The sequence below is a fragment of the Enhydra lutris genome, unplaced genomic scaffold, assembly GCF_002288905.1.
Source record: "Enhydra lutris kenyoni isolate GAN:26980312 unplaced genomic scaffold, ASM228890v2 scaffoldscaffold75, whole genome shotgun sequence".
NCBI lineage: Eukaryota > Metazoa > Chordata > Mammalia > Carnivora > Mustelidae > Enhydra > Enhydra lutris.
Window position 1 is genome coordinate 3,054,628 of NW_019154159.1, and position 13,724 is coordinate 3,068,351.

The window sequence follows — 13,724 nt, forward strand, 5'->3', positions numbered from 1 at the left end:
TATGAGCAACATCCAGTCGCCCCTCACACCCTGGTTGCGGCCATGCTGGTCCGGGCCACCACCTTCTCATGGTCTGTCTTGTGGATTATGGCAAAAGGCTCCTAACTGGTCTTCCCACGCCTACACCTGCCCAACCCCCGCCCAGCACCTGGAGGGGACTGGACAGACACAGACCACATCAGGGCTCACCTCTGCTCCAAAACTTGCCATGGCAGCCACGTCACTAAGAATGGAAATGCGAGTCCCCTCCGTGGCCCTGGGTGCTCTCAGTGCCCCGCCCTCCGCCCTCCTTCCCCCACCCCCCCCTCCTTCACCTCTTCTCCTGCCAACCTCCGAAACTCCAGCCTGTGCCCCGTCCTCCAGCTCTGCTGAAGCCCCTTCCACCTGCCCCACTCGCCACTACCTCCCCCGGCATTGCCTCCCGCTGCTTACACACTAATTTATACCCCCTCCCACCTCTCCCCTGCTCCCTCTCCCTCTCTCCCTCCCTTCCTCTCTCTCTCTCTTTCTCCCCACCCTCCTCCCCCAGTAAGAGGTAAGCTCCATGAGGACAGAGACCTTTGTCTGTCTGGTTCACTAATTTATCCTAAGCGCATAGCCGACGTAGGTGCTCAGTAAATATTTGTTGATCTTTAAAAAGAATGAAATTTGGGGCGCCTGGGTGGCTCAATGGGTTAAAGCCTCTGCCTTCGGCTCAGGTCATGATCCCAGGGTCCTGGGATCAAGCCTCGCATCGGGCTCTCTGCTCAGCGGGGAGCCTGCTTCCCTCTCTCTCTGCCTGCCTCTCTGCCTATTTGTGATGTCTGTCAAATAAATAAAATAAAAATCTTAAAAAAAATAAATTAAGAAAAAAATAAAAAGAATGAATTTGTGTGGAAGAGGAGGTTTCAAAGGAACCTCACATCGGCCTCCCTGATGTCACCGCTGGGGATCGGAGCAGGACAGAGGCCTCCTTGCAGGAATCCGGGCCACCCCACCGCGGTCTCTGGGGCTCGGCTCACCACCCAGGTTTCAGCCCTGGGACACAGGTCCCGCGGCTCACGCGCACGTTCTCTCCACCTGGCCTGGCGTAACCTAAGGCCCATTGTTCAGATCCCGCCAAGACCTCCCTCTGTGTGTTTCTGTCCGTCTTCAAACTGACGTTTCCTCTTGGGAGCCCATGAAAGGCGGACAAGCTTTGAGGGAGTGTTGTCACTGAAGCCGCTCTCCGCAACGCTACTATCCTGTCTCATATCTTAAATATATCCCGGACACGCTCTGATCCTTAAGGAATAAAACTTCAGCTAACTGTGTCCCCGGCATCAGCCGCCACAAGTCTGTGCTTCCAGAGAAGGGGCCCCAGGCTCGGTGGCACCCGCAGGGTGGGGCTCCTCCCACCCCCACCTGCTGAGGGGCCCTGGTCCCCGCGGGGCCTCTGACACGGACGCCTTCTGCGCCCCGTGGCGGGACAGCACCCACCTCTTTGCTGAAGTTGACCTGGATGAGGCTGGTGACGGGGTCCCGCTGTATCAGGGGCTGGCCCAGGTTGAAGTGGCAGTCCTGGTCCACGCCGGCCACCCACTGCTGGTAGGTCTTCTCGCGGTGGGCCCGCAGCAGCCCCATCATCTCGTCGTACTTCTCATAGATGAGCTTGGCCTCCGAGCTGGACATGACCCTGCCGTCGGCCAGATGGGGTGGTGAGGGGGCCCCTTCAGCGTCCTGCCGGCTCCCGGGACGCCGGGAGAGCCCCTCCCCTCCCCCACAGGCACGGAGGCGCGATGCCCACGGGGGCCCCGCGGCCAGCGCCCCGACTCACGGGTGCTCTACGTGCTTCAGGTCCCGCCTGGGCGCCTCCAGCCTCCCCTGCAGCTCCAGGCTCCACTTGAGCTGCCCGGCCACGGGGGGCATGTTCTTGTGGATCGGGGGGATGTGCCCATCCGCAGAGGCCGCGAGCTGCGCATCGTACAAGGTCTTGCTGCTGTCCAGTTCGGCGTCAAACAGCTCCAGCATGACCGAGTACCTGGGCACGACCTCCGCAAGGATCAGGGGCCGCTCCAGGAGGCCGCCGCACATGTGCAGGAGCTGGGGTGACCGAGAGACACACGTCGCCCGGGTCCCCGCCCCCGGCCCCGGCCCCGGCATCGCCCCCACCTCGCGGTGGCCGGCACAAGGCGCGAGGCCAGACTTCAGGCACGAGAACACCTGCCCCATCGGGACAGAGAACGTCTAGGCCTCTGTGATTTTTCACATTGGTGTCTGCTGAGGCCCCAGGTACGTGGCTGCCCGCCAACACCACGAAGTAGGTCTGAGGTCTGGAAACACTGCAGGCCCAGGAGAGGCCAGGCTGACCGGGTGGAGGGGGGCGTCGGGGTGGGGACCCAGGAAATGAGCTTGGAGGCCGAGGGTGGGAAGCTGGAAACGTGGCCCCTGGGGACCCGAGGCAGTCCCAGACGGAGCCTGGGGACGTGTAGAGGCCATGACCCTGGGGATTTGAGCCCAGGTTCCCAGAGTCCCAGAGGAACAGGGACAGCCCGCGTGCCCGGTCATGTGTCCTTTCCGGGAGAGGAAAGGCTGGGCCTGTGGACATGCCAGCGGGTTGCCGCTGACCTGGATTAGTCCAGGAGGCGTCCCGGCACAGTTCTGAAAGCAGTAGCTGTGCCGAGAACCTCTCCAGATAGCGGGTTCACCACCGTCACCGTCTAGGTCTGCTAGACAGGGGCAGTTGTTTGCAAAATGAGAAGCTGAGTACAAGGAGGAAGCTACTTTATCAGGGTGTTTCCGTTCGGTGGGGCTGTGATCAGGTGGAGAATTTCCTAAAAGATCACCACCCCAGGTCAGGGCGTGGAGGAGCCAAGGGGCAGTGCAGGCCCTGGGCTGGGCCTGACGGGGTGGGGACGGGGTCTTCCTAGAACCTGAAGAAAGAGAGTTCTGGAAGCTCCACGGCCAGTCCGAGGTCAGCCAGACCCGGGCCAGGAGAGCCGCCCTCGAGGCCAACGGGAGTCAGTGGCGCTCAGACCACACAGTCACCCAGCCCTGAGTGCCCAAGGGCACCGGACCCTGTGTAGGAATTTGCCCCCGTTTTTGGTGTGAAGACTAGGACGGTGTCCCCAAAATGGCCTTTTCGGGCAAGAGGGAGACATGGCTGCAGAAAAAGACGAGAGATCTGCAGGTCCCCAAAAGCCAGGCAGGGCAGCTAGATGCTGGGAGAAACCGAACCCAGACGCTCTCAGCTCCCCGCAGGGGTCTGGGGGACGCTTGGGGTCGCTGGTGCCACTTCCTGCAAAAGCGACCTGTGCTCCTGCGAGAAAATGTGCATCTTGCGGGTTTGTGACCCTCCCGACGTTTTGTCACCGGCTCCCCTCCCGTCTCTTTTTCACGTCTACATAGTTTTTGGCTTCTGGCTCCTGGGACGAAGCTAATTTTATTTTCCACCAGGAGACCATGCGGAAAATTGCTCTAGAACTTTCCTGGCTGCGCGTGAATTCCTGACACTGAGAAGCCCATGGGGGCAGCTGGGGAACTTGCAGGGAACGGAGGCGGCGCTAGGAGGGAGGGAGCCCCAGGGCCCGTCCTCATTAGGGCACGGGGTTGTGTCAAGTGGGAGAGGAAACACGCCCGGGTCCAGGAGGGAGAGTCGCACACTTGGAAGCCTGATTGAGGCCAGTAATAGGAGGGGGGATGAGCTCCCTGGGAAGGCCGAGGTGCAGGCTTAGCTCCTGGTGGATGGGGCGTGGGGCATGGTCCTGCGGGTGCCTGGGGGTCGGGGGGGCTTCCTCCCAGCCACCCCACCCCTCGGAGTGCTGCCCTGACCCCTGATCACAAAGGCAACAGGCTTGTTTGTTTGGCCCCCACAGCCCAGATCCTTGGCCTGGACTAGACAACAGCACCAAGTTGAGCCCACGGGTGGGGAGTGTGGGGGTGCTGCCTCCTCCGCTCCCCGCTTTACCCCCTTACAGGAGATGGGGCAGGCTATCTGCCCAGCTTGCCCGCCCTCGGCGAGCTCCCATGCGATCTTTGAGTTTCGGAGACCCCATCACAGCGGGGAGGTGGGGGGTCTTTCCAGGTTACAGGCCTGGCTAGAAACCTGTGTTCGGGGACCTTCCACACGGGCAGACTTGGAGCCCTGTGACCCCAGTACAACTTCCCTCTCCCACGGCTGGAGTCAGTTCCCTCCACGGGGAAAGCTCGGAAGCACCTACTGTGTGTCCAAATCAAGTGCCTGTCCCCAGGGAGTTGATAATCTAGTCGGGAAGACAACGGACACGGAGAGATCGATACACACCTGGGGAGGGGAGGGCCGGCAGGTAGGCGTGGATGGGGGAGGCCTCGCCTGCTTGTGAGGTGGCCAGGCGCAGCTGCTTGTGGGGAGGGGCCTTCCAGAGGAGGGAACGGCGTTGAGGTGCGGTGTGGGTTTTCACTCACTGATGCTCCGCTGGGAGCGCCAACACTATCTCAAACCCAATTGCTCCTTACAAGGCAGACTCTCAAGTTCCCTTCCATTTGCATTTTAAAAAACGACATCTAAAAAACAAAAGACTGTCCTGGCATCTGTGTTGGGGAGATCCAGAAAGACAGCCAGTACTCTGAGCTGCCCAGGCCATGCCCACTGCCTTCCCATCTGGCCAACTCGGGGATGGTCTTGGGTCCTGGCTCCCCTACTAACCGGCTGACTGTGTGGCCCTGGGCAGGCATCTTGACTTGTCCAAGCTGGCAAAAATGGGATGGATAACGCAGGTAACGAGTTTAGCACACGGCGTGGGACCTAAGGTCCTGTAATAATTATGGGGTGTCTCCTGCGGGCACCAAACTGTTGGCAGCAACGAGGCTTTGCCAAGCGAAGGGACGAGGCAGCTCAGACCTACTGAGCGACCTGGTCGGAAATCACGCGTAACACTAGGCAGATAGACAAAAGCCACTCACGTACATACATATAGTCACTCATTTAAATGCTCCGTCCCTGTTCTCCAGATGACCTGTAGATCCGTCTCCAGGGATTCCCCCCTCGGTGGTTTGTCCGGGGCAAGGCAGGCCAGAGAAATGCAGGAAGAAGGGCGGGGCTGGGACAGTATGGAGCGGTGGGGACTGCAGCACAGCGGCCTGCCCAGCTGCTCACGGTCTAACAGCTCGGCTGGTGGCAGTTGCCGCCTTGCTGCTGCTTTCCCAAGGGCTCACAAGGTCAAACTCCCACGTACTCGTGTATTGGCATTTGTGTTTCTCTCTTGAGCTGATGGTCTCCAGGAGTTCTAGTGCGTTCTGACCATCTCTTTTTAACAATCTCTTCTATAACATCGTTTCCTTTTTCTCAGTAAAAGTGCTGCATGCTTTACACGCGCAACTTGGGACAGTATAGAAAAGCACCCACGAAGGGTGACGAGTCCTGGCCAGCCCTGGCCACCCAGAGGCGGCTCCCCAGTAAGGGTGTCGGGCGGCTTGCGGGGTCTCACGTGCCAAAGAGGGTGCAGACGCAACACAGCAGGTCAAAGAGGGTCTGGGCTGTGTGTTTCATGGCAGCTTTGCCTCTGACCTTTGGTCCCTTCCAGCAGGGGAGCAATGAGTGAGAACGAGCAGACACCTGTACTAGTGAGGAGCAGTGAAGCCACTGTCCCCTCACCCTCATTCCCTTTCCTGACTCTACGAGGCGGCCACCGAACCCAGCGGGAGCTCCGCACGATGGCCGCACCGCCCAGTCCGCCCTGGGTGGCCCCCGGATGACGGCTCGCAGCCTGCAGGCCCCGGCCCACACCGACCTTCGCACCGGACTCGATAGAGCTGCAGTCGTCAAACGCCTGGCAGAAGATCGTGGCCAGCCGCCTGTCCAGGTCTTGAATTTTGGTCTCAAAATCCGCGTAATCTTCGTCGAAACTCTTGAAAGTGAATTAAAACCAGTAACCAGTTTTTTGTTTGTTTGTTTTGCCTGGTGGTCAGCACGCAAAGCCGGGGGTGGAGTGCTCTCTCGGACCCTCCCCCACCGCAGCCCCCACCGGCAGGTTTCGGGGCTCCGTCTGAGGGTGTTCACGGTCATGGGGACCCCCCCCACGGGCAGCTGGTTTCGGGGACATCTTCAGAACGTGACCCACACTCCCTCCACGTGTCTCCCCACTCCTGGGTCATCTGACATGGGTCCAGCCAAGCCTCCTCCCCACCCCCGACTTACCGAATCTCCAGGGTCCAAGGGGTCATATTTGCATTCGGCAAACACCTTCACCAGCTCAAAGACCTCGTCGTAAATCTGCGTGACCATGCTGCTGAGGATGCTCCCCCTCACGCCCCCGAGCTCGATCTTCTCCAGCTTCAGAAACTCAATAGCTATTTTATAAAGATCCTGGTGGAGGGAAAAGTAACCCAGGAATCTTCTTAACTCAACCCGGCAGGTCAGTCAATGCCCCCAGCGGGGAGGAGCCAGGGAGCGAGAACGGGTCTCCGACCCGGGCCACCTGGCAGCAAGGTGGGCGGGGGGGACACCCTGTTTACTTCTGTCCTCTAAAGTCCTTTCTGGAACAGCGAGGGGACGGAAGCGGGGGCCTCGTGAGTCTTCTCCAAGCTGTGAACACGGAGAAGGGGGAGACGAGGTGGGGCTCTCGTCCGGACCCCGCTCTGGCCGAAAGCCCGCTCTACACAGACCCACTCTCCTGGGGCCCCCCGGTCCTCAGCTGTGGCGCGAAGCCGTCGGAATCGCGAGAGGTTCCTCGTGTCGGACTCAGCGCCAAATCCTCTGCTTCCTGGAAGGCCCTCGGCACCCAGACCCGGCCCCGGCGGTGATCGGAAAGGGTCCCCCCTCCCGCAGGGGACACCTGACAGAGGCGCCTCCAAGTCCTACTTCCTCCGACCTGGGGCTTTCGCCTCGTCTCCTCCTGGAAACGTCTCCTGCTATCTGGGCCCCCGGCGGTGCTTTCCTTTCCGGAACCCTCCGCGCTCCTCCTCTGGCGTTTCATCACACCCGGTGCCCTCATGCATTACCCCCCGCGTCTGTGTGAGGCTCCCGTTTCCCAATCTGGATCCCCAAGGCTCCCTGGAGACCCCACATGCGATGCTCGCGTGGTGCTCACACCACGCCCCTCAGCCAGCGCTGGGCCGGGGGCCGTCGTCCCCAAGTGCCGTCACCAGAGCAGACCCAATGAGAAGCAGCCGCAGGGTCGCACGCCCTGAGCTCGGGGTCATGCTGCTGGAGGAGGGAGGGGACAGTTGGGCGACCTCCTTTCCCAGCTCGCCCTGACTCAGGACCTGGGAACTCCGGGCTCGAGGAATGCTGTGATGCGAATTTGCAGTCCTAAGTGGGCCTGGTCCACCTGCCCACGGCTGTGGAGACCAGCCAGGCCCGCCCAAAGCCACTGCAGAGGGCTGAGACCACGGGAAAAACCAGTGCTCCAGGATTCCGGGGTGATTTTCCCCTTCCAACGGTGTGAGTAGTCTGTGTGCAAAGGTTAAACAACCAAACGGAAGCTCACAAACAAAAAGCAAAATTCTCTCATCCTGCCCACGCGTTTATGCCACGGCGCCTCCCCGGCTCCTCAGCCGTCGTCTTGAACCAGTTAAACATGTTCATTTGCTCTGTGTCCATCCATGTATCTGACAGTCCTTCAGCAGGGTCCTGCCCCCCCACCCCCGCCCGCACTTGTCCTAACCGAGCCCTCGAACCCTCGCCCGTGGCCACCCAGCTTCCTGGCGATGCCCGTGTAATTCATCATCAACAAGGCATGGGTCGGGGGAGAAGCTTCCCCAGACGGGCCACTTTTGTTCTTCGCTGATGACTCCAGGCATGGAGGAGGCCGGCCCCTGACTCAGTTTCCCCACAACACAGACGCTCGGGTGTGGATTTCATTCTCCCAACCGGGAGAAGAGGGCGTGGGACATGGACGGGAGACGGACGGGAGACGCAGCTCTGCTGAGGTCTGCCTGAACCACACTTCGCCTTTACCTCAATGGTCTGGATGCGACGGAAGAAGTCATTCATCCTGGAAAATGCCAGAGAAGAAGGGAATTCCCAGGGCACCGGCTTCTTGTCCTACAAGAGAGACAGGAGGAGGCTGTGTGGGCCTCAAACTTTCCCGCAGTCGCCCGCAGGACCGGCGCCCACGTGTCCTTGAACTTGCTCTGAAACCAGGCCTGACCTTAAAGAAAAGCTTCATGTTTGCGCAGCAGAAGTCGTAGGTGCGGTAGAGTTCCTTCAGAACGCTCACGGACAGAGAGATGTTGCCCAGAACCTCCTCCGTCTCTCCCTGCAAGCCTTTCAGAACCTCTTCTGGGCTCAGGAAAGTGCGTGTCTGGGCAGAGAAGAAGACATCGCGGGGTCTACACGAGCCCTCTGGGGTGATGTTTAGGCTGGCCGCCGGCAGGCTGCTCAGCAGACTACGAACAGCCCGACCCAGGGCCCACGGTCCACTCCTTCGGACACGTCAGCTGTCCCTGAGGTCCACGTCCCGACCGGTCCACCGGCTGCCGGGCTGTTCCCAGGAGGCTGGGCTGCCTCCCTGCCTGGCCCCACAGCCCCCCGCTACGGCTGCAGCAGAGACAGATTCTGGTCCCAGATGACTGGAGCCCCCCCAGCCCGGGAAATCCAGTCCTGCCTGGGGCGCCAGGATCCTGCCCCCCGTGCCTTCCCGGGTAGCAGGCACCATTTCCACACACGCAGGCAGTGCACACTCAGACACTCGCGGCTGGCGAAGGCGGGTGCTTGTGAAAAGGGAGGAGGACAGGGAGTCTGTGCTGCGGGAGACAGGAGGCAGCTCGGTGTCGCCGCAGATAAACCCCACCACCCTGGCCGAGTCCTTTCCTTCTCCCTCCCAGGGCGGGGCCGATTGGGCTGACACTGCCCCGTCTGTAGCCCTGGGGGGCAAGTCTTTGCCTGTTTTTAAACTGCCCAGGAGGGGCGCCTGCATGCCATTGTTGGGTGAGAGTCCTCGAATGGAGTCCCGCGCCGGGTTCTGCGCTCGGTGGGTTGCTTGGTCTTTCTGTCCCTCCGCTTCTCCCCCTGCTCACGAGCACGTGCGCTCGCTTGCTCTCTCTCCCTCTCTCTCTCCCCCCAAATAAATAAAATAAATCTTAAACAAATAAACCAAAAACTGCCCAGGAACGCAGGCAGGGGGGAAGCCGAGCAGAAAGGGAGAGGCGCCCGCCGGGAGGAGAGGGCGGCGTGGTGGGCGGGGTTACCATCTCCATGACTTGGTTGCAGAACTCCTGCAGGAGGACGATGACCCTGGAGGGCGTGTTGTAGTACTCGGACGTGGCCCAGATGAAGCAGATGGTGTAGAGAACCTTCACGATGAAGGTCGGGAGCTGCGGAGAGACGGGCGGGCGTGCACTCTCCGCCCCCTGCGGCTCCGGGTCGGCGGGGGGCGGGAGGGTCCCCAGAGGGGAAGGAGGAGGCAGTCCCCAGGACCATGCAGCCCCTCCCGGCCAGGAAGCCCACAGCCCCCGCGCCCCTAAGACGCCAGACAAGCCCCTGCGAGTGGCCGTCCTCCGGCCGGCGCACCGTCGTGAAGTCGGCCTGCTCCGTCTCCTCCAGCAGCAGCCGCAGAGGCTTCAGGTGCAGAACAATGTCGCTGGCCTCCTTCAGGCCTGCACGGAACAAGGACCAGGGCTCGCGTACCTCCAGCGGTCAGAGATGGGGCCGAGTGGCCCTGTGTGCATGGACACCGGCTCCCTCAAGACCCAGGACCTTCCCCGGAGGAAGCCGCGTGTGGGCAGGGGCCCCGGCCCCCCGCCGAAGGCTCCCGCCGCTTCCCCCACTCACCGTCCATGACGTTCATGTACACGTTTTGCAGGGCTGGCCAGTAGCAGCTCCTGGCTTTTTCCAGGATTTCAACTATTTTGTTCACTTTGGGCCTGTTCAGCTGACAGAGAGAACAGGAACGTGAGCCTCTCCAGAGGGACTCGGAGACCCCACGCTAAGGGCACCTGACCCCGCGGCTGCTGGAGCCCAGGACTTCCGCACGGGTTCTCCGGGTCCCCTCGGGGGTCCTGGGGGCCCGCGCAGAGGGGTGCACGGCTTAGGAATCAGCCTGGCCGGCATGTGGGCCCTTGGCTGCCGAGTCACGGAGGCCGGGTCACTGCCGCGGGGTGGGGGGACGGTCACCTGCTCGTGGATGTATTTGAGATTCATCAGCCGAGCGTCCCAGAACTCAAACTCCACTCGGGGCAGGGGGTGGAGGCCGTCCAGCAGGGGCTGGGCCGAGTCCTTGCTCAGCACGTCCCGGATCTGGTGCGACCAGTCGATGATGATGGTTTCGATGGCGTGCAGTAGCGAGTTGTCCAGAGCAGAGGGGATCCTGCATGGCAGGTGAGAGGCAGGACGCTCTCCCAGCCGCAGGGATGGGTTCTGCCAGCGCTGCCCTCCCCAGTGGCCCTTGGGACAGCGGGCCCCGTCTCGCCCCCGTCCCACGCTGCTCACAGCCACCCCGGCGAGGCTGGAGAAGTGCCTAGATCCAGCTCAGGGAGGCCAAGTGTGGCACGAAGCCCACGTCCACAGTGGCTCTCCCGGCCGTCCTTACTGGGGTCACACAGGCACATGAGGGGGGGTGCACAGACCATTCCCAGCGAAGGACCTGCCTGCATAGTGAGCCCCCCAGGGGCCGTCACCCCCTGATGTGTGTACACGGAACACACTGCCACCGGGCAGCCGCTCCAAGAGCCCCACACTCCAGCCAGCTGCAAACAGAGGTCGGGCAGGTGCGAGGGGGTGCGGAGTCCTTGTGCGTCCCGGGGCCTCCGGGATGGCACCGCTACTACTTAGATTCACGGTCTCTACCTGCTGAAAACCCCTTCTGCACCCCTCAGTGCCCCTCAGTACCCACGACCTAAATCTGGATACCCCCTTCCTGGCTGTGTGACACCGTCTGCAGGGCGTGTGACACCCGGACTGGTACCCACCACACACGATGGGGGAGGGGCTCCAGTAGCCCCACCTGTCCTGCCCGCGTGCCTTTGACCTCAGACTCAGCCAAACCTCACAGTACCGTCTGCCCTCTTGTGTTTCCTCCCTGGGGGTCACGGGTCAGCAACTCTTCCAGCCAGTCAGGAGCCCGGGCTGGGCTGCCTACCTCTCCATGGACTCCAGCGTGCCGTCCAGACTCCCCAGGTGCTCGGGGATGGGCAGCAGGGTCTTCCCTTTGATCTTGCCCCCCATCACAAACATCTCGTTCTTCAGCTTGTGGACTTGCTTCACGATGTCTTCCGAGACCACCCGGGGCCAACCGCTCAAGTTTTCGCTTTGGTTTAACAGAGAGTAGAGCACCTGGAAGGAAGGGCTCCTTACGCACGCCCAGGCCTCCTCCGACCCGGTGGCTCCCAGGAGGAACGCGGAGCCCTCGGTGCCTGGAGCCTTCCCGGAGAAACTGAGTCCACACCAGAAGGAGGCGTGGCCAGGAGGGGCGTGCAGACGCAGGGCGATGGCCCAGCAGCAAAGCACCTCTGAGAAGGGAGCCCCAGGTCTCCGAGCAGTGGCTCACAGGGCTTGCTGAAAGCGGATGGCCCGTTGCTGCCTTGGACGGCTGATAGGGGCCAAGCCGGGCCCCCCAGGTTTGCACGTTGAAGCCCCAACCCCAGCCGCTCTGGCTGTGGCTGTCTTTGGAGATAAGCCTTTCAAGAGGGGACTAAGTTAAAATGAAGTCCCTTGGATGGGCCCAAACCCCATGTGACCGGTGTCCTTATAAGGAGAGGTGTGGACACAGACAGAGGGACAACCAGGTGAGGACGTGGGGAGGAGACAGCGTCTACAAGCCCAGGAGAAAGGCTACAGAAGGAATGGACCCTGCCCTTGCTTGGGTCTGGGACCTCCACCCCCAGGACTGTGGTCCCTAGTCGCGGCAGCTCCAGCAGACTCACATGGATGCCCGAGCACTCCCGCTCCAGGCTGGCCAGGCTCCTCTTCCCAATGCGAGGGCAGGCTGGCCTGAGTCCTCACTCGAAGTCTCAGAGCTGGGGAACCCATCTACCGTGACTGAGCAACCCCCACCCTCTGACGCTGTGGGCAGGGGCTGTGCCCGGGGCACCCTGAGCTCCTAAGGAGACCGTGCTTAGTCTCAGTGCTGGCTGGGGCCTCTCAGCCCTCGGGGGCACAGCATCGCCCGCAGGTCCGTTCGAATGCGGTGTGTTTGCACACCAGGGCCTCTGACCCGCTCCCAGGGAGCCCAGCGCTGCCGGCCCGTGGGCTGCAGGGCTCTAGGCCACTCACCGACAGGGCGAGGAACAGAGATGGCTCCCCAGCGCGGCCGCCCCCCGGGCACCCACCTCCTCCACGATGGCGATCAGCTGTTCCACGGGCGCGGGGCTTATGTCCCCGTAGATGAGCCGGTCCTTGTAGGTGTTCTTGCTGATGTTCTCCCGTCCCTTCTTGATGAAGTAGACCCCCTTGGACTTGAGCGAGGCGGGGAAGCCCAGGCAGGGGACGATCATGCCGGCGGGACTGAGCGTCAGCACCAGAACCAGGACGTCCGGCTTCTCGAAGAACTCCGTGAATAAGGCCGTGTTCTCCTCGGCCCCGATCAGCTTGTCCCACCTGTCCGGCTTGAACTTCAGAGTGAGGGACGCGATGCCCTCCAAGTACTCCAGCCTGACGTCCGGCGCGATAGTCATCGTGGCCGTACGGCGCGGTCAGCCGCCCGGCGCCCAGAGACGCTGACACAGCGCGGCGCGGGGGGCTCACTCCCCGCCGTCTCCGGAGCCGCTCGAAGCCTCTGACCCGACCACGCCAGGCGACGGGGCCCCCTTCGAATGGCTGCTCTTCCGCTGGGCGTGGGCTGGGGGCGGGGAGGGACACGGGGGTCCTGGCTGTCTGCCCTGGCTGGACCGTCGTGGCCCCGGGGCGAGGGCCGCACGGCGGTGGCGTGCGCTCGCGTGAGAGGTGACCGGGAAGTTAAGAGCGGGGAAAGGGGGGGGGCGCTGGGGAGAAGGGAGGCCAGGAGACGGTCGCAGCCAGGGGGTCCGCGGGTGAGGCGTGGGGAGAGGCCAGACAAGAGCAGCGTCAGGTTGAAGGGTCCTGGGGAAGGCGGCGCACACCCCCCGGGTACGGGCAGAGCCCAGAAGGAGCTCCCGTCCCACAGGGAAAGGCTCACCCGCTGGTAGACGCTGTTCCAGTCGTCAGCAGGGCCAACGGACAGGCAGCTCCTTCCCAGACCAGAAAGGAAAATGGCTCCCTTTCCTGGAGGGGCTCCAACTGTCAACTGTCCTCTCAGCACCTGGGACTTCTAGAACCTTCCCCTCGGGACCTGAGGGACCTGTGGGCTGCGGCACACAAGCAAGGCTCCACGGCCCGCCGCAGTGGGGAGGCTCTCAGACTGTAATTTTTTTTTATTATTATTATTTTCAAAGATTTTATTTATTTATTTGAGAGAGAGCCAGAGCCCGTGAGCATGAACGGGGCGGGGGGGGAAGGCAGAGGGAGAAGCAGATTCTCTGCTGAGCTGGGAGCCCGATGCGGGGCTCTATCCAGGACCCTGGGACCACGACCTGAGCCGAAGGCAGACACTTCACCGACGGAGCCACCCAGATGCCCCCGACTGTAATATTTTTTAAACTCAATTGAACCATCTTTTTGCCTTTGAACTGGAGTGTTCAGTCCACTTCCAGGCCCTGTGACCCACACATGCTGGGATTTACGTCTTATTATCTTACCGAGTTCTCCTTTCTCGTCTGCTTCTGATTTATACAATTTTTATTATTTCATCCCCTCTCATTACCTTGGTTATCACACATCTTTTTGTTTCCCTTTACAGGCACGGAGACGCCGTTAACATGCATCCTGACTTACC

General features: G+C 61.6%; 1 protein-coding gene across 1 annotated transcript in view; it reads right to left on the reverse strand.

Moving 5' to 3' along the window:
• Nucleotides 1–12,549, reverse strand: part of LOC111160287 (dynein axonemal heavy chain 17) — a 95,261-nt gene extending 82,712 nt beyond the window's left edge. Inside the window, exons 1-12 of the mRNA XM_022523225.1 lie at nt 12,205–12,549; nt 11,016–11,209; nt 10,052–10,244; nt 9,710–9,809; nt 9,449–9,534; nt 9,127–9,252; nt 8,088–8,240; nt 7,895–7,981; nt 6,134–6,301; nt 5,727–5,843; nt 1,796–2,061; nt 1,459–1,654 (exon numbers count right to left, since the gene is read on the reverse strand). Of these exons, the coding sequence (XP_022378933.1) occupies nt 1,459–1,654; nt 1,796–2,061; nt 5,727–5,843; nt 6,134–6,301; nt 7,895–7,981; nt 8,088–8,240; nt 9,127–9,252; nt 9,449–9,534; nt 9,710–9,809; nt 10,052–10,244; nt 11,016–11,209; nt 12,205–12,549 (2,031 nt within the window). The remainder of the gene's footprint in view (nt 1–1,458; nt 1,655–1,795; nt 2,062–5,726; nt 5,844–6,133; nt 6,302–7,894; nt 7,982–8,087; nt 8,241–9,126; nt 9,253–9,448; nt 9,535–9,709; nt 9,810–10,051; nt 10,245–11,015; nt 11,210–12,204) is intronic.
• Between the last annotated feature and the right edge of the window lie 1,175 nt (nt 12,550–13,724).